General features: G+C 37.0%; 3 protein-coding genes across 3 annotated transcripts in view; 2 read left to right on the top strand and 1 right to left on the bottom strand.

The window, feature by feature from the left end:
* LOC103136463 (arf-GAP with dual PH domain-containing protein 1) overlaps positions 1-7,973 on the top strand; it is an 18,580-nt gene extending 10,607 nt beyond the window's left edge. Inside the window, exons 7-11 of the mRNA XM_007549732.2 lie at positions 2,102-2,185; positions 2,362-2,424; positions 4,533-4,604; positions 6,141-6,372; positions 6,467-7,973. Coding sequence (XP_007549794.1) covers positions 2,102-2,185; positions 2,362-2,424; positions 4,533-4,604; positions 6,141-6,372; positions 6,467-6,495 — 480 coding nt within the window. The 3' untranslated portion in view covers positions 6,496-7,973. The remainder of the gene's footprint in view (positions 1-2,101; positions 2,186-2,361; positions 2,425-4,532; positions 4,605-6,140; positions 6,373-6,466) is intronic.
* A 1,583-nt stretch (positions 7,974-9,556) lies between these two features.
* Positions 9,557-12,270, top strand: uts2r4 (urotensin-2 receptor 4). The gene has a single exon (XM_007549747.2). It carries the CDS (start codon positions 9,633-9,635, stop codon positions 10,704-10,706), a length of 1,074 nt encoding a protein of 357 aa, XP_007549809.1. The 5' UTR covers positions 9,557-9,632; the 3' UTR covers positions 10,707-12,270.
* A 1-nt stretch (position 12,271) lies between these two features.
* Positions 12,272-16,153, bottom strand: lgals2b (lectin, galactoside-binding, soluble, 2b). Its single transcript, XM_007549731.2, has 4 exons — positions 16,053-16,153; positions 14,191-14,264; positions 13,846-14,017; positions 12,272-12,645 (listed from the first exon to the last, which is right to left on the bottom strand). Exons 1-4 carry the CDS (start codon positions 16,053-16,055, stop codon positions 12,499-12,501), a joined length of 396 nt encoding a protein of 131 aa, XP_007549793.1. The 5' UTR covers positions 16,056-16,153; the 3' UTR covers positions 12,272-12,498.
* Between the last annotated feature and the right edge of the window lie 1,791 nt (positions 16,154-17,944).

The raw sequence follows: 17,944 nt of genomic DNA, 5'->3' as shown, positions 1-17,944 counted from the left end.
TATATATATATATAAAACATTTATTTTTTAAAGGGATTTTACGCGGTTCCATACTGTCTCAAAATCTTATTTTTCTTTATATTTAGGGAAAAATAGGTTTGTGTGTAAAATTCTATAGCTTAAATTACCAGCATTAAGTTAGCTTTGCTGCCGAGCTTTTTCTTAAACAAAAAAATTAAAATAAAAAAGATTTATACAAAATGTAATTTTACAAAAAACAACTTTTGAGCATTTTGAATTAATTCAGAAATGCCACGACTAGGAATTATGATTCTCTGTGGAATCAAAATTTTTTTCTCCACCTCTATTAAACAATGTAAAGCATCATTTAAATTACTTGTTATCTGTCTAGATAGATGTGATGAATATGCTTTCTAACTATCTCGCTGGAGTCGTGGAAGAGCCAATCATTTGTGCCAGTCTCTGCTTCCCGGTGGAATCCATTATCAGATGACATTCAAGCATCACATCCATCATTTTCTGTCATCCAGAAACACAGTGGGATATATTGAGCCGTCCCGTGTTTGTATGTGATTTATTTGCTGCCGTCTGTCACCCGGGACTGAGGAAATCAGATCAGTGTCATTGCATTAGCAGCGATCTGCAGATTTGCTTAGCTGACTTTCCACTTCAGGGAGAGTTACAGTGGAAGGAAGTGGCGCACCAAGCTTTCCTTTAGCACTTTTATTCCCTTTTTTAAATTCATGAGGTAGTGAGTTTGTGACAGCTTCAATTGTAATTGCAGTTTCAAATATCAAAACTTCTTAAGCCTGCCTGAAACGTTTTTATAATTAATTTTAATCAACTTGCACTGATTATGTTAATCAGACTTTTTTTGTGCCAGTTGTCTTTGTTAATATCCAGTTAGGAGGGTCACCATAAGTTTTACTGGACGATAAATTGCCCCATAAGTTACCATGATAAACGATAATATTGTTGTTTTGAGACCATTTTCAAGCAATATTATGATGATGGCAAAGTAATGCAGGAACACATTCTTAAATATAAATATTCTAATGTTCTAATGAACTGAAAGTTCCATTTTCCAATGGAACTGGAAAATGTTTGAAATATAAATAAACAAGACAGAAACGACAAAGAAATTGAATTATGAAGTCTCTGTAAACAAAATTGTCCGTCATAAAAGAGGATTAGTTGAGACCAAAGCAGCAGACTGAAGATAGGTTTTGGTAGGAAGAGAAAGAAAACAGAAGAATGACAAATTATGCAATTTATTGTGTCTTATATCAGTGATATAAGAGATGATCTACTAAGAAATAAAATCCAAAATTGCTAATTGTTGGCAAATTCAGCTCAAGAACCCTGTAATATGGGCTCATGAAGAATTTCATGCAAATTCTCCATCAACAATGCCAAAAAATCTAGTAACAAAATGTTGAGGGTGAGTTAAAATTAAAGATTCGTCATTAAATCTGCCAGTGAATAAATCGGCCCAATTTCCTTAGTTGCATGAAAACCCGATCTTCTGTACCTCCACAAAGGCACGACGCCACAAAATTTCCACAAAAATGCTCACATTTTGCTACAATTACAATAATAAAATGTATTTTATTGGAATTTGTGTCATACACCAATATGAAGTAGTGCATAACTGTAAAGTGAATGTGGGGGAAATGATTTTAGTTTTTAATTTGACACCTTTTAGTTTAAAACCTGGTGTGGTTGTGTTAAAGGTAACCTAATTATTTAACAGAGTCTGTATGTGTGCAACTTTGCCTAGGAGTCAATGTAAATGAATCAGATGTCTGGTAAAGAAAATTATTGAACAATCGGCATCATGAGAACCAAGAAACAGAAAAACAGTAATGGAGAAACTTAGCCGTGTCGAGTTGTTGAACAAAATTCTTGACTTTAAACATTTCAAAATGTTCAATCCATTACCTGAAAATCACAAGAGTGTGGCCCAACTGCAAATGTACAAAGATATATACGAGAGATGTTCACTTAAACTGACCGGAAAAACCAAGACGAACTTTAATCATATATCTGGTTTTTGGCCCAAATGTGAAATATAAATGATTGCCTTAAAATGTTGATTCTTGGCTTACTGTTTATGTTTTCTCTTCTCTGTTTGCTTCAGGAAATTGTTGACTGGTTTAATTCAATCCGTGCCGTTCAGCTTCAGTATCTCAGAGTGGCCTTTCCCGGTGCAACCGATGCCGAGGTAGACGCATTAACCTTTTCTAAATATGCATTCTTGCATTTACCTCTTTTTAATATGCATTCCTTTAACAATGCAGACATTATCACTCTTTTTTCCCTCTTATTCACTTTCTGGGAATTAAAAATTACTGCTTATTTATTGACCGTACTGAGAATCTTGGTGATTTTTGTTTTCAGCTCGTACCCAAACTTACTCGAAACTTTATCAAAGAAGGATACATGGAAAAAACCGGCCCCAGGGTAAGTAAATCTACTGCTGCTTGCCTGTACATGTGCACGGCTGTAACTCCACCATGACTTATTTATTTTACTTTACTGATTTACCCCAGCACAACAAAAGCCTCTTACAATTTCCCCCCAAAAAACTAAAAATCGATTTTCCTCATTTTATTTTCTCAATTTAGAGTTTTCTTTAAATTTTTAATTATAGAAAAGCAACTTGTACTATAATCCACATGCAATCAGCGTTCGTTTTTATTCTGATTTGTGGTCTATTTCTTATCTCTGTTACTGCAATTAAACTGGACACTTCAGTTAAATTGTGTCCAATTTGTTATGTAGTCTGAGTGTGTCAGACTGATCCTGTCTTCCTTTAGAATCAGTATTTAACAAGATAAACACATGTCTACTTCCCACCTCTATTCCAGCTTGTGATCTCCTGTCCCTAATTGGAACAAAAAACGAAAAAGAAAAAAGATGGCTAAAAGGTTAACTCAGCTGTCAACGTGACCGATTTTTACCTGTCTGACTGGATGGTAGACAGCTGAGCAAACCTGCTGTATCACCTTTCCTGTATCTGAGGAAATGAAAGGCTTCCTTGTGAGAACTCGTTTAGATCTCATCTCTCAACTACAAACACGGATGGCAGATATGCACCGTGCAAATGAACAAAGAGTCATTTGTAAGGATTTGAGTAAACATGCAGGTCTGTACCAGTACTGGCACATGTCTATGTTGGTTAATCAGCCCAAATCTCTCGTCTTTTAATTTAGTAATATGTCAGGGATTTATTTTTTAATGTCTGCAAAGTCAGAAGTTGACATTCCTTGGTATTTGGCAAGATTGACTTGGGTCAAGCCTTTAGGGTCAGTCAGGTTTGTAGGCTCTCTCAAATATACCCACAAATTCTCTGTAGGATTTTGAACATTGACTTTGTTGTCCTTATGCTGCTTTGTAATCACTTTGGTTGTAAGCTTGGGGTCATTGTCCGTTTGGAAGACCAATCTGTGTCCAAGCTTCTACTTCCTGATGTCTTCAGATGTTGCATCTATGGCATCTGTTTTATGAAGTGCACCAGTCCCTCCTCCAGCAAAACAACCCTAAAACCTGACACTCCCAATCTCCGTACTTCACAGTTAGGATGATACAAGCATCCCGGTTCTTCCTCCTAATGATTCTCATTATGGTCAAAAAGGTCCGCTTTAGTTTCATCAGACCACAGGAATATGCCTCCAAAGATTAAGATATTTGTCACTGTGTTCATCTGCAAATGGATGTTTGCACTTGTGTATAATAGTTCAAACAAAGGAACTCAGCAACTTCTAGAAATCGTTCCAAAGGATGAATCAGACTTTTGCACCTCTACAATTCTCTTCCTGATGTCTTGGCTTTCCTGTCATGTCAAAAAGAAAAAAAGATGCAGTGTGTTTTAAGGTGTGGCCTTAAAATACAACCACTGGTGTGACTCCAATTAGCTCAAATGACTCAGTTAACCTATCAGAAGTTTCCAAAGTCATGACATCATCGTCTGGCCTTTCCCTCATTGTTTAAATACATAGAAATCATCATTGTATATATGAGCTTTTGTACTTTCAAACATTAATACATGAACCTATGAAATAATTTCTCTCATTTTTATAGCAAATAAAATCATTTTGGTAACTAACTGTAGAAAACAGGAGAAGTTTGGTCTGATTTAACTCCAGACAATCAGGAAAAAGAAGTATGTCTTTTATTCTGTGTATGCAAGCAGATGAAATGACTCACTAACCTGCTGCTTTTTGAGTTGATTCACTTTCATTTGAATTAATTCATGAGTTAGATGTGTTTCGGCACGAGCCCACAGGCAAAATGTGAGGAAAACAATCTCTCAATATTTAGAGGAGTTCTCTGAAAGAACTCCAGTGGAAAGCCTTTACCGATATCACCGATATCATTGATTGATGGTTTGGCAGAAAGAATTTAGAGTTCTGGGACTTTTCTTTCCTCGTTTCTAGACCAGCCAGCACATTCTGGAAACAAACCAGAGCACGGCATGCTTCGGTTTAAAATACACACAGTGCTATCGATGTGAGCACAATGCCTTACTGACTCTGTTTCTGGCTTTGTTTCCCCGCTCGTCTACGTAGCAAACAGAAGGCTTCAAGAAGCGCTGGTTCACACTGGATCAGAGACGGCTGATGTACTTCAAAGATCCACTGGTATGAGAGTCTGTTCACACACGCCGGTTCAACTGCAGCCATACAAAGTCGTAAAAAGTGAATGGTTGCAATTTTTGAATTTCATGAATCTCGCCAATTACTTTCAGACGATAACAGAACTTTAAGAACAATATTAAACATTTTGAATATACTGAGTAGAGGTGAAGTCATGTTTGTGGTTAACCAGTGGCTAGAAAAATTTGATGATACTTTTCCATGATTTGAACCTGTTCAGTAATCAGGTTTCTGTAGTTCTCACAAGACTGAGTCGAAATGGATTTAAAAATAATAATAATTTTAGTTCAGTTTGTGTAAAAAAAATTTCATGAACCCATAGTCAAAACTAGGAGTGGGCGATAGACTAAGGTTTTATCACAATATTTTTCTGAGCTATTGTGATAAAGATAAGAGTGAAATAAGAACCGTTTTGTACGTCTTTTTAAGGTAACTGTGACTGTATGTCACAGCAAGCACAGACCCACAAACACAGTAATGCTCTTGAAAAAGGTTCCCATTTGTAACATGCTTCTTTAGGTCATGTAAAAAAGTGGGACAAGGTAACTTTATTTAAGAACATTTTGGGATGGTTGAAAACATTTATCTTGACAATCATGAAATTTATCACGATAAGTGATAAATGATTCAATAAATGCCCACAGCTAGTCAGAACAAATTCAACATGGTTACAAGGTTGGTTTAAAATGTTGCCATTTTAGAGTGGAGTGTAAATGTGATTCCTTCCTGATTTCCTTTTTTTTTTAATGTCACATTTCAGTGTCTCATAGCATCAAACCATTTTTAAAGACAATACAAGTAAATACAAAATGAAGATTTTAAATGAAGAGGTTTATTACTAAAGAGGAAAAACTACAACCACCAGGGTTTATTGCTGGTATGATGCTCCAGACTGGTTTTAATTACTTTCTTTCTCATTTGTTCCTAATTTTCTTTGATGTCAGCACAGTGTCTGGCTTTTGACAATGAATACTTTCATTTAGAAACAGCATTTTATGTTTACCTTGTGTTGTCTTTGACTATTATTTAAACTGGTTTGACGTTCTGAATCACTTTGGTGTGACAAACATGCAAAAAAAACCAGGAACTCAGGAAGTGGGCAAACACTTTTTCACCCCACTGTAAGATACTAATATTTTAAACCAGTTCTGTAAATATTCAAGAATTATTGACTTAAAAGAAGCTCCTGCATCTTTCTGAAAAGTTATTCACCAGTTAATCTTATTTAAAGTGCACTAAGATATTTACACTAGAAACTAGACAAAAATACTTGGTAAGGTTTGACGTTTTGCAGCATATTTTTGCTATAATCTCAATGAAGGTATGGTTATAAAATAAAACTGAAAATATATTCACTCTCATTGTGTGAATATCCAATCAGGTATATAAAAATAAAATTGATTCATTAACAAAATAAGGAAAATGGACAGTATTATGCTAAAAATAGTTTACTGGAGATGATTAAAACCAAATGTTTCCTGTAATGTTTGCCTTTTTCTTTTATTTTGCCTGTGTTTGAAGGACGCCTTCGCTAAAGGTGAGGTATTCCTGGGGAACAATGACAACCATTACAGTGCTTCTGCCGGCTTACCGCCTGGGACCCACTGCAACGGCGCTTGGCAATATGGCATCACTATAGAAACACCTGACCGCTCCTTCCTGTTTACGTGCGAGACGGAGAGTGACCAACAGGATTGGCTGAAGCACTTCAAGAATGTCATGAACACTCAGATGTCTCCTCAGGATTACACAAGTAAGGATTCAGACTTATCTAATGCTTTTTAAAAAGGACTTTATTAGCTGCAAGGAGGTTTACATTAACTTTGGATTTCTGTTTGTGTTCAAAGTGGAAGCCTTGTTAAGACACCGACACTGACAGACCAGAGGCCTTTTCTCCCCTCAACACCCACCATCAGTCTGACAGGCACAACACCGACTCTGCTACTCACAAGCTGGAGCGCGTCACATTATCCCAAAAATGTGGACTTCTGGATTAAAAGTGAGAACAAATTTGTCAAAGCATTGTCTGATTAAGGGTTAGGGCTAGGTTAACTATTCTTTAATTTTGATACCAATTTTTTTTTTTTTTTATTGACCCTTGTGTCATGAAAGCTTTTCAGCGTAGAACAAAGTTAGTTACGTGTCCCGAGTCAGTCACAAGGACACATTTTCTATCTTTATTAAATGGCTTACAGCTAATGGTGAAAAATATAATAATAACATGCAACAATAAACTGTTGTGTGAAATTTTGACACTAGTAATTAATTTAATCCATATAAGTATATTCTATCCAGCTATCTCTCTCTCTATCTATGTCTATCTGTCTACAAAGCAAGCTGGTTATTTTTGTAGCTAACTGGCTACAAAACTAGCAATTTTTTTTAGCTAGCTAGCTGACTATTTTTCTAGCTAACTAGCTTTTTTTCTGGCTCAATAGATATTTTTCTAACTAGTTAGCTTAAATTATGTGATGGTAAAAGATGCTTTTTTCCTATTGTGTCAGCTATTTCTGCCCAAGTATTTAAGTTTTGAATTTGTAATTTCTTTTTTACTGCTTGTAAAGTTTTAGTATATGCACTGTTATGGGAAACACTATGGTCAAAGCTTTATGGATACCCAAATGTTGGAGCTTTTTTAGCTGTTGTAGTTACAAGGCTTGGTATTCTGTGCAGTAAATTACAGAAAAAGATTTCTGCTTTGCAATGCTTTTCTCTGGGTCAAAATGTTGTCATTCATCAAAGAAAAACTATATGTATATATTATTGACTTACTAGCAGAATTTTAATTTTCTAGTTGTAACATAAACCTATATTTTTTGATTACAACTCCCAAAAGATCAGATTTTCTGTTACTTTTTTATTCAAAAAGACTTATGCATACTTTTTATAGTATTACAAAAAAAGTCCATATTGAAGCCAATTTAAAAATGTATTTTGAGCAAGGTGCTGAAAACAACTCCAGCAGTTGTATGGCTTAGCAGCACCTTCATGTGGTACAACTCTTTATTAAAACTAAAACATGTTTACAAATATATTTATGTAACACTTGAGGTTGTACTGAACTGAAACCCTGTCCTCTATTAATTTTAGGATTTTATTTTATGATCAATATGTTGCCTAAAGTTCAAAAGCATTTAAAGCCTAATCTCAAGTTTACAAAATACATACAACTCTAGAAATTGATGAGGATGTACTGTCTTTTTACTGTTACTGTTGCCTTTTCATTTTGTGATTTCTCTGTATTTTCAAAATGTGCTATCTCAGTTTAATTTCCATTAGAAGTATTTTCTTCTCTCACCATTGCTGACTTGTGAAAAATTTTGACTAATAAAAATCTGATTTCTCAAAAAAAAATACATAAATCTGTGTACAATCTGTGCTTTTAAATTAACAAAAAAACAGTTCAAGATTTAAAGAGTAACTGGACCTCAAATTAACTTTTCTGCAGATAAACTGAATAAATTGGGCATTACATAACTTTTCTACAGAATGTTTTTTACGCATTTGTCTGGCCTTGATGGTTCTTGGATTGTTCTTGAACATTCTAATTTCTAACTAATTTCCTTTCAACTGTGGATGAGGATTTGGGTTTGTTGACTGAAACTTTAACACAAATGTGTGTCCTAACATGACAAAGATGCCAAACAACCCTGACTTTAAACCTACTGAAATTGTTTGAGCTATATTAATCCACACAAGTTGAGCCCATGCAAAGAAATCAGCCAGTTTAAATAACCTCTTCTATATCTGTCAAGAATATTGGTCAAATGTGTATCTGAAATTATACTCGAAGTTCGTGAATGGCTTCAGAAATGTCATGCTTTTCTCTGCAACTCGCTAAAATACCTAAAATTTAACCAAACTTTAATAAGTCCAGGTGTGCATGTCTGAGCTTGTGTGGATTAGAGAGAAGTTAATATTGAATTCAAACTTCAGCTCTTCATTAAAATCCCCCAGAATGACACCTTTTCAATTTTACAGACACTTTGATGGGAGTATATAAACTCTGGCATTATAAAGTAGTTGCTGACAGTTTCCCCTGCCAGCAGTTGGTGTCTAAAACCACACCTCGGTGTTTTTGAGACATTAGACTGAGGCCAGGGAGGAATGCCACATAAATCAATTGGCCCGTGCCAGTTTTTCACCCTGGTGAGAAAGAGGGAGGACGGGTCTGGAAAGGGAGACGAGAGAACTGCAACCAAGAACTTCAAAGGTGAAGCTGGATTTTTGGAGCCGAGGAGAAACGGATGGTTCGTCTTCCACCACGGGAAACCAAGTAGATAAACAAGACCAGCAGGAAATCATCATGGGTTATATGGAAATGAAGGATTTTTACCTCGATGTCTTGAATGGCAACATCGGCAAAGAAGCCTAGAGGGACATGAGACAAGTTTTGACTCTGAATGGATGCAAGACGATTGCTCGTATAACCTAACTTGGTGCCTTCAAGAAAAGTTAAACGAGTGGGAGTTATTAGAATTACAAATTATGTAAAAGTGGAGAAGGGCTCTTTTTTTCTCCTCTCTGTTGTAGAAATTGCTCCTGAGATATTAGCAACTGGAGTCCTCTCAAAATTAGCTCAGTACTCGCCATCAAAGGCTTGAAGCACAGTTTGTCCATTTGACGGACTGAGACTTCCCTACTGCTCACAAAAATCTCATGTTGGATCTACTTTAACCCAGACCCAGCGGGAGGGATCCCTGCTGTCTGGAAGTGAGAACGTTGCTTATTATTTCGAGGTGTCTTTGAAATCCCACGATTGCGAGCATAAATAAATTGGAAGAAACTGGGCAACAAACACTGGAAGGAGCCAGCAATTTTCAGACTCGGGTTATGTGAGTATTGAATTTAAATCTGCTCTGTACAGTACTGTCTTTTCTGTAACACTTATTGTCATTATTTTCTTTCCTCTTTGGTCAGGTTTAACTAGTCTCAAACACCCTAAGCTGTCAAGAGTGCTTGATTTGCACTTGGATTGATTAGAACATGTTCTCATAAAGTCAGAAATCTGCAATGAACCGCACCCTCAATGCCACCATCGCTTCTGAGACGGGACCTGGTCTGACCCCGGGGTCTGGAGATGGAACCTCTCTGTTTGGTGGTAGTGCTGCTGGAGCCAGTGGAGGTCTGTGGGTGACGTCCCTGCTCGGTGCCACGCTTTTGGTCATGTGCGCCGTAGGACTGGCAGGCAACATTTACACGCTCGCCGTAACGCGCTCAGCCGCTTTGTGCCGGACGGGTTCCATGTACGTCTACATCGTCAACTTGGCCCTGGCCGACCTGCTCTACCTCTCCACCATCCCCTTTGTTGTCTGCACTTACTTTGCCCACGACTGGCTGTTCGGCGAGGCGGGCTGCCGCATCCTCCTGAGTCTCGATCTCCTCACCATGCATGCCAGTGTCTTCATTTTGGTTGCGATGAGCTTAGAACGTTACCGTGCCGTTGCCAAGCCCTTCAGTGCCCACAGATCCTCGTCTCAGAACCGACGACTCGCCGCAGGAGTTATCTGGGGGTTGGCGTTCACTCTAACGCTTCCCATGATGGTGATGATACAGCTCAGGGAGGCCAAGCCTACTGCGTATGGCTTCGGGAAGAGAATCTGCTACCCCACCTGGACGCCTGAAGCTTTCAAGGCTTACCTTACAGTACTGTTTTTTACAAGTGTCTTAGTCCCTGGATTGATAATCGTTGGACTGTATGCTGGGCTAGCATGGCGCTACTGGACAGTGCAGGGTAGCTTAGGGGGTAGCAGCCGCTCAGCCCAGAGGAAAGGACTCAAACAAAAAGTGCTAGCAATGATATTAAGTATCATAATAGCCTATTGGGCGTGTTTCCTACCGTTTTGGGGATGGCAGCTAGCTAAACTTTTCTCCCCAGATTCCCTCAAAGCTTTGTCTGCAGCTGCTCACAATTACATCAATTTCTTTGTCACATGTCTTACCTATGGGAACAGCTGCATCAATCCTTTTCTTTACACTCTCTTGACCCGAAACTACAAAGATTATTTGGCTCAGAAAGGTCCGTCTGGGGGATCAAGCAAGGCTGATCTTGGGACGGCTGTGACAACACCTCTTCAGGAACTCTAATGGATCACCGTGCATTCAAGCAATGGAAAGTTCTCAATTCATCGGCCATGATTGACAACATGAAGCTGGACAAAGAGGCATTGTTCGATTGCACATGGACACTTTGAAGGCGTGTTTACTCTCCATTGTTCCAGTTGGAGTTACCCAAGTAGTTTCGGTCACCAACTCAGTTTTTATAATTGTTCAAGACAAGAAAACTGGTGTGAAGTATGTAAAGAGGTCTGACTCTTACAGAGCCCCCTTAAAGATGTGGGGGATTTTTTGGGCTTCCCATCCCTTCCAAGACACAAACAGAAACTTTCAGTGCGAAGGAAAGAAGGCGGGGAGGGGAGAATATATCCAAACTATTTGGACTATTTTTGAGTTATTTTCACGGGGTAATAAAGTCATCTGAGAGTCTTAATTGTTTTTTTATTGTTGGTAGGCTGAACGGCCAATAAAGGGTCATTTTCATGTGCAGTCCTATCTCAACCCTACACAAGCAAGAAATGAACACGGAGTAATAGATCAATTTTCAAATAGTTTTTTGCACCAAAGAGTTAAGAATATATAAACACCTTTTCACTGAGGCTCCTTAAATGTGCAGGTGCAATTTTAAATTGACTGTATATAAACTTGACCAGGGTGTATTTGCTAATTTATTGTGAGAAAACACAATATTTATTGCAAGGTAATGCAATTCTTTTGTGCGGTAATTTCCCATGTCCCTTAGGGGGCTCCGTAGACTTTCAAAAAGAAGGTTACAGTATTCTTTTTTTTCTTTTTCTTTGAACAAAATGTTCTGTGTGTATCTGGAGAAAATCTGCCATCAAGTTAAGCCACATTTGTAAATAAATTTGTCCTAAGATGCCTGTGATGGAAAATGCTGGTACATTTTTGGATAGCCCAGCAGATGTGGATGTTTGGTGGCATAATGTCAAACTGTTGTTCCTCTGAAGGAAAACACCATTACAAATCCTAATATTGAATTTGTTTGATGCAAATATGTTAGTCTTGTTTTGATTCTAATCAGAGGGTTACAACTTTTTCCTTTTCATGTCTCTAAATTGGTGAAAACTGTGTTAAGCAAAGTTCTTAGCTTGTAAATGAGGTTTCCTGTCCTCGCAGGGAATGTGGTTAAATCGTGTCACATTCCTCAGCTTCTCTACAGAGCTTTTTTTGAGTCCTGCTGCAAATTGTTTCTGACAGTGCTTCATCTAACACTTGTCCCTTCTTTCACATTACCAAGTGTCACACTTCACTGTGTATCTTTTCCCAAATTATGATTTTTTTCTAAAGATGACACAAAATGAAATGAAACTCGATTCTCAATTTTCTGCTATTTTTACTTTTTTTTTTTATGTCGACAGCTAACGTTGGTAGCTGTCTAATCAATATCAGCAGAGATTATGCTATTGAGCAGGGTTTTTATTACGCATTTCTTTCAGGGTTGCCAGCAAATTTATCTGCCTTTACATTGTAAATATGTCAGATATCCTGTGAACTTTGTGTACAATTGTGATTACATAACCTGTAATAATTTGTTTTAATTATGAGTGTACATTAAAATTTTAAGTGAAGCAAACTTGTCCTTTAGCTTTTATTGAAGAAACCAGGCTATTTACTGACGAGCCGTACGGGGGAAAGCGGTGAAATAAGATATGATCTGGCGCCATCTGCAGACCTTTTCTCGTCATTGCAACACAGTTGTTTCTCAGCAAGCAATCGGAAGTACACCGGCCGAACTCAGCGACTCTGAAACGGATCATTTCTCCAACCGGCAGATCAGAAGATGTTGAGAGGAGTTCATCCTCTACTGGATCTTGATCCCCACGATCCTTGCGTCGCCAGTGACGTCGAAGAACTTGTACTTGACGTCTCCCAGACGGTTGGGGAAGTTCATCATGCTGCCATCGGGAAGTTTGATGTAAAACTGCTCCATGTTGAAGTTGATGTAAAACTGCCAAACGTAAGAAAAGAAAAGAAGGGAAGCACATGCATTAGTTCTCGGTTAAAAATCAGCAGAAACACTAAAGAACATGTGTTAAAGAATTATTATTGTCCAATAACAATACAGATTGTTAGTTTTATGGCCCCATATTCTCCTTTATGATTACCTACAGATCAGTGCTCCAAACTAGACCGTACACCCACCTGTAGAAATGTGCAATAATAATCATAATGACTGAAATAAATTTTTCCAATTATTTAATAATTGAGTAAAGTGAGATGCAGGAATAATTTTGGGTCATTATACCAATAAAAAAAAGAAATGATGAAAAAAAAAGAATCAAAGTTCAGCTTCATTGTGTGGAAATACTGAATGTTTCTGTAATCGTGTTTAAAGACTCTATGTCTCATTTGTCTTAATCAATCATCTGTTATTCTATAAGTTATTATATTAAGGTCTATTGAAGCTGATGAAGCTGAGACTTTATAAATTTTGTTCCATATACACGCAACAACTAGGAATCTGTTTTTGGATATGCACTGGAATTACAATTTTCACAAATCAGTTCACTAAATATTCAATAAAGTAGAATAAACAATTAATGACCTATATGTTCTGTTTAAATGTAAACGTTTGTTTTCTTAATTTAGCTTCATAGTCTCTGAATTAACGTGATCTTTGTGTTCTGTTGATGACTAGAAATTTTACCTCCTACACTAAGGATTTTTTAATATCTTTACACTGCAAAAATACTAAATCTTATTTTTGGCCTCGTTTCTAGTGCAAATAATTGGTTATACTTGAAACAGGACAAAAATAACTTACAAGTAATTCGGCAAGATATAGGATCTTGTTTCAAGTCAATAATTATTTGAAATTGATGAAGAAACACCAGCTCCACTGGCAAATTATTTCACTCACAACATGGGAAATTGTCACGTTATAAGTGAAATAATCTGCCAGTGGAACTGATACTTTTTCATAAATATCAAGGAATTATTCACTTAGAACAAACTCCTACATCTTGCTAAAAAGTTACATGCAAGTTAGTTTTTTTCTTGTTTCAAGTGTACTGATCTAGAAACTAGATCAAAAATACTTGGTAAGATTTTGTTTTTGAAGTTTGTGTGTGTCTAAGTTTAATGTTTCACTTTGGAAAGGAAAACTTGCATTGCTGTATCTTTTGCAAAACTGATTCCACGAACACACCTTGCACTCCTCTCCACGCACAAAGGGGAAGTTCATGTCTCGTTCCTCTTCACCCCAGCTCCCCCCGGACTTGGAATTGCAGACGATGGTGTTCTGGTCTCCCGCGGCGTCGAAGCGGGGGTTGAAGTGCATCGCAATGTTCTCGGAATCATGGCCGATGTTGAGTGCAAAGCTGTGGCGGAAGCAGGACAAGGTAAGAAGAGGGCAAAGAAATGGGAAGAAGCACGACGCCATGAACTTGTATTCCATCGCGCTACTTCCTCTTGATGAAAATTTAACTGAAATCTACATTTCAAAGCAGTTAGACATTGTTGTGCTTTAGAAAAAAAAGAAGCATATGCATACCTGGCGCAGTCATCGTTGGGTTTGACTCGGACTTTAAACTCCTGCCCTACCTTGAATGACATGTCCTGGACTTTCTGTTAAAAGATTTACGGTTGTGTGAATGTAGTTTACCAGGGCAAACACTGAATTCATACTTAACACAGATTAAAAAAAGAAAAACTAATTTAAAAAATTGAATATTTAATATTTAGGGGAAAGTGTAATTCTTCACACAAAAAAGTTGCTTTGTAAGAGAAGTAGATGCATTCATAAGCAGTTTTATGTCACCACCAGGTAAATGATGGTTGTGTGACATATCATTTTATGATGATAGTGATGATAGTTTGCATAGTATTTTGTGTGTGTGTGTGTGTGCGTGTGTGTGTGTGCATGTGGGTGAGTGTGTGTGCGTGTGTGTGTGTGTGAGATAGAGAGTCTCGTTAAATTCAGATCAGTAATGAGAAGCTTTTCTTATCTCGGGAGTTGATGATCAACCAGGCTTAAAACAATGCACAGTTGTAAAAGAGAGTCAAAAGAGGAAGGTACTCTATTTGTTCAAAGATGTGTGGACATCATGTTGATGTAGCAAAATCATAAAAGGACCCCCCCCCTACACACACACACACACACACACACACACCTAACAACTCACCAAATCCTATAATCTGCAGTCGATGTTGCAGATATATCTATAAATTCATATATACTGCCGTGTGCAAGGACAGAAAATTTAAATTTTATTTATTTATTTAAAAGCAAATGAGCTGTTTCTTATTCCAGGCTTGTGCTTTGAGAAAGTCTCCCTGACTTTCCAGGGATTTTCCTTCAGTTCTGCGAAGTTGTTTATCTTGTCAATTAAGCTACAAATCACATTCACATTTGTGCTTCCTATCTATGTGCTGAACGCATAGTTTAAACGTGAACTTCAACATTCTGGCCCCCACTTATATCGCCACACCTACAGTCGTCTCTCTTTATACAACCCCCAAACTCCCAGCCAGATAAGTTTGGTTTATCATTGACTTGACACAGAAGGTGCTGGAAAAATAGTCAGTGGACTGGATTTTATTGATCCCTGTGTGGCGGTTAATTATTTAGATCTACAAGATTACACATCTTTCCCTCCCTGGACACATTTGAGGTTATAACGTGTAAAAATGCAATGTGGTGCACTTTACTGACGATATAACCAAGTGGCCATATTATCGCCACTCGGTCCTCGTTAAATTGAATATATGATAAAAAATGAAAATTGAGTCTTCCTGTGCATTTTAGACAGGTCAAACATCTGAAAATGACTTAATGTTCCTCTTTCAAGAATTTCACCTGCATATTTAAAAAAAAGCTTATTCACCGTGAATTAAAGACTAAATTCATGTAAATCCACTTTTTAATATATTATAAAAACAATGTTTGAGTATACATAGTCAATTGAATAAATCTGTCATCTGGGAAAATGCTGTGGTCAGTGGTTGCGTTTACCGAATATTTTGCAGTTTTTTTTTTTAACGGTGCATGAATAAATTTGTTCTCCGTCATTTTGCCAAATTACACACACCTGACCACAAAGAGAACATCGCAGAAGTAATTCAATCAATTTTTTTTTGTGCCGACCTCTGATCAATTCAATTGGTGAAATTTGACCTGATTTCAAAACTTTACAGAGAAAAAGTTACATTTACTCGGCTTGACGATAACACGATTACCTGTTCAGCTTGTTAAATATTAATTAAACAAAATGAAACGCAGTTAAATATAATTAAAAATTGGTGGGTAAAAATTGATTATGACAGAATGTTTTCGACCAGATTAGTCAAAATGACGGACAATGAAAAGGTCTTGATTTAGCTCTGGCCATGAATGAAGCTGTTCACACTACTCACCATCTTGGCGGTCTTCAGAGGCTTGTCCCTCGAGTGAGAAAGTTCTGGTTCATGCTTTATGTCGTCCTCGTGACGTTGCGGGGGAAGGAAGGAGCCAATCGGATGTGGAGTAGTAGTTACATTTGCTATTACTGTGCAAGTTCAAAGAGTATGAATGTTTTAGGCATGGCACGTGTAAGCTTTATGAGATGCATTGATTCGCCTTTTTCTCCCAGGGTTGCCAACTCTCAGCATTCTGAAGTTAAACTTTTCTTTACATCTCACTCTCTCTGCCAAGATAAACTTCACTAAAAAATAATCAAAGTCCCTGGACTTAAACGAGAACCCCCCCTCCCCCCCGACCCCTTCTCTGCGACAGACTGCCGACTTGTCCAGGGTGAGTCCAGGGTGACCCCGCCTCTCGCCCGGAACGTTAGCTGGAGATAGGCACCAGTAACCCTCCCAACCCCATTAAGGGACAAGGGTGTGTAGAAAATGGATGGATGGATGGACTTACCCCCCTTCCCCCTCACTTAAAAAAAACAAAACAAAACAAAAAAACAATAAAACATTTTACTTTGCTGAAAGAAAGCTATAGACGTACTGTTTGTAAGTGCCAAAATGCAATGTTTGCCTGTGTTTGCTGAAATCACTTTATAACAACAATTTTGCCATGGCATTGTTTTAAATGACTCTGAAATTACTCTCAGCAAATGATCATCAAAGAAGCAAGATGGCTTCAACGTTTGCTAATTGGAGATTATTATTTCCCATAAACAAACCAGGAGCTAAGAGCGCCAATATTATGTATATTTGTTACTGTGTTTGCGAATATTTTCTATTTTCATAATTTATTATTCTCATCTGATAAATTATGAAAATAATAAAATTATAAATTAATAAAAGTTAATTAATAAAATATTTGTGAAAGTTAATTATACCATGATGTGTATATCTATGAAGCTAAAATAATAATAATAAATAAATAAAACAATACCTATAAGGTGAACTATAACTTGATAAGTAAGCTATAGAATAAAATAAAATGTGATTAGCCCATCATTTAGCTAACTTGTCAAGCTGTCAACTTAAAATCAATTTCTTATCATGTTGATTTCGTTCATATTTAATAAAAAATATATGTCAGTGCAATAACCCTGATGACACAATGCTTTTTATGACTTGCACCATCTGCACCCCGGTCTCACTCCAAGCTTCACTCGGAAGTTGACATCCCTGATTGGCCTTAGAACAACTTCAGTAGCAGTAAAAGACAATAAAACGTAATATTTTATTGTTAGCGCTATGCTTTTGAATTGCACTGAAACGGATTCGTCCTTTAAAACTGGGCAATGACCATAATAATTTACATGATTTAATTTATTTAGTTATTGTGTATTGTCAATATGGTACATCATTGTAACATATTGTACCATGTAGTACTGTCTACGTGTCATGGACTTGAGTTTTAGGGATATATAATTTTAGTTTCGAGGTGACGCCCACTCGTGGGCGCGGTTTGTGCCTCTTGTTGCATTTATTGCATTCATTTGCTTCTAAATTTGCTAGATACTGAATGATTAATGTCCCCAAAACGAAACATTTTTTTCCATATATTTCCTGGTTTAGTTCTTTGTTTTTCTAAAGGAGTTGTTGTGACATTTTTAACGTAAAGCATGCTAACTTTATTTGAAGAATCTTCAATTTTGAATGAATTTGGAAGTTGCGTTTTTTGATAGTAATTTTAATATCAAGACCATATATTTAGTCTTTAATTAATTTCAAAATAATTAATGTAATATCTTCAAGTGAAATGGGATTGATGTTACAAGGCGTTTATTTGAAGATATAAGCACGTGTTCATATGTTTAACTTTTATTAAAGAAGTGTAAGAGTAAAGTGTAAGTGTAAAA

The sequence above is a fragment of the Poecilia formosa genome, unplaced genomic scaffold (assembly GCF_000485575.1).
Source record: "Poecilia formosa unplaced genomic scaffold, Poecilia_formosa-5.1.2 Scaffold32, whole genome shotgun sequence".
NCBI classification, from domain to species: Eukaryota; Metazoa; Chordata; class Actinopteri; order Cyprinodontiformes; family Poeciliidae; genus Poecilia; species Poecilia formosa.
Note: the sequence above shows the minus strand (reverse complement) of the source record. Positions and strands in the feature narration are given on the sequence as shown.

Excerpts from the sequence above, each read along its gene's own strand:
- uts2r4 (XM_007549747.2), top strand. The coding sequence starts at position 9,633 with ATGAACCGCACCCTCAATGCCACCATCGCTTCTGAGACGGGACCTGGT.
- lgals2b (XM_007549731.2), bottom strand. Across the intron at positions 14,018-14,190 it reads CCCAACGATGACTGCGCCAG|CTTTGCACTCAACATCGGCC; the intron begins GTATGCATATGC and ends CTTCCGCCACAG. Across the intron at positions 12,646-13,845 it reads TGCGTGGAGAGGAGTGCAAG|TTTTACATCAACTTCAACAT; the intron begins GTGTGTTCGTGG and ends TACGTTTGGCAG.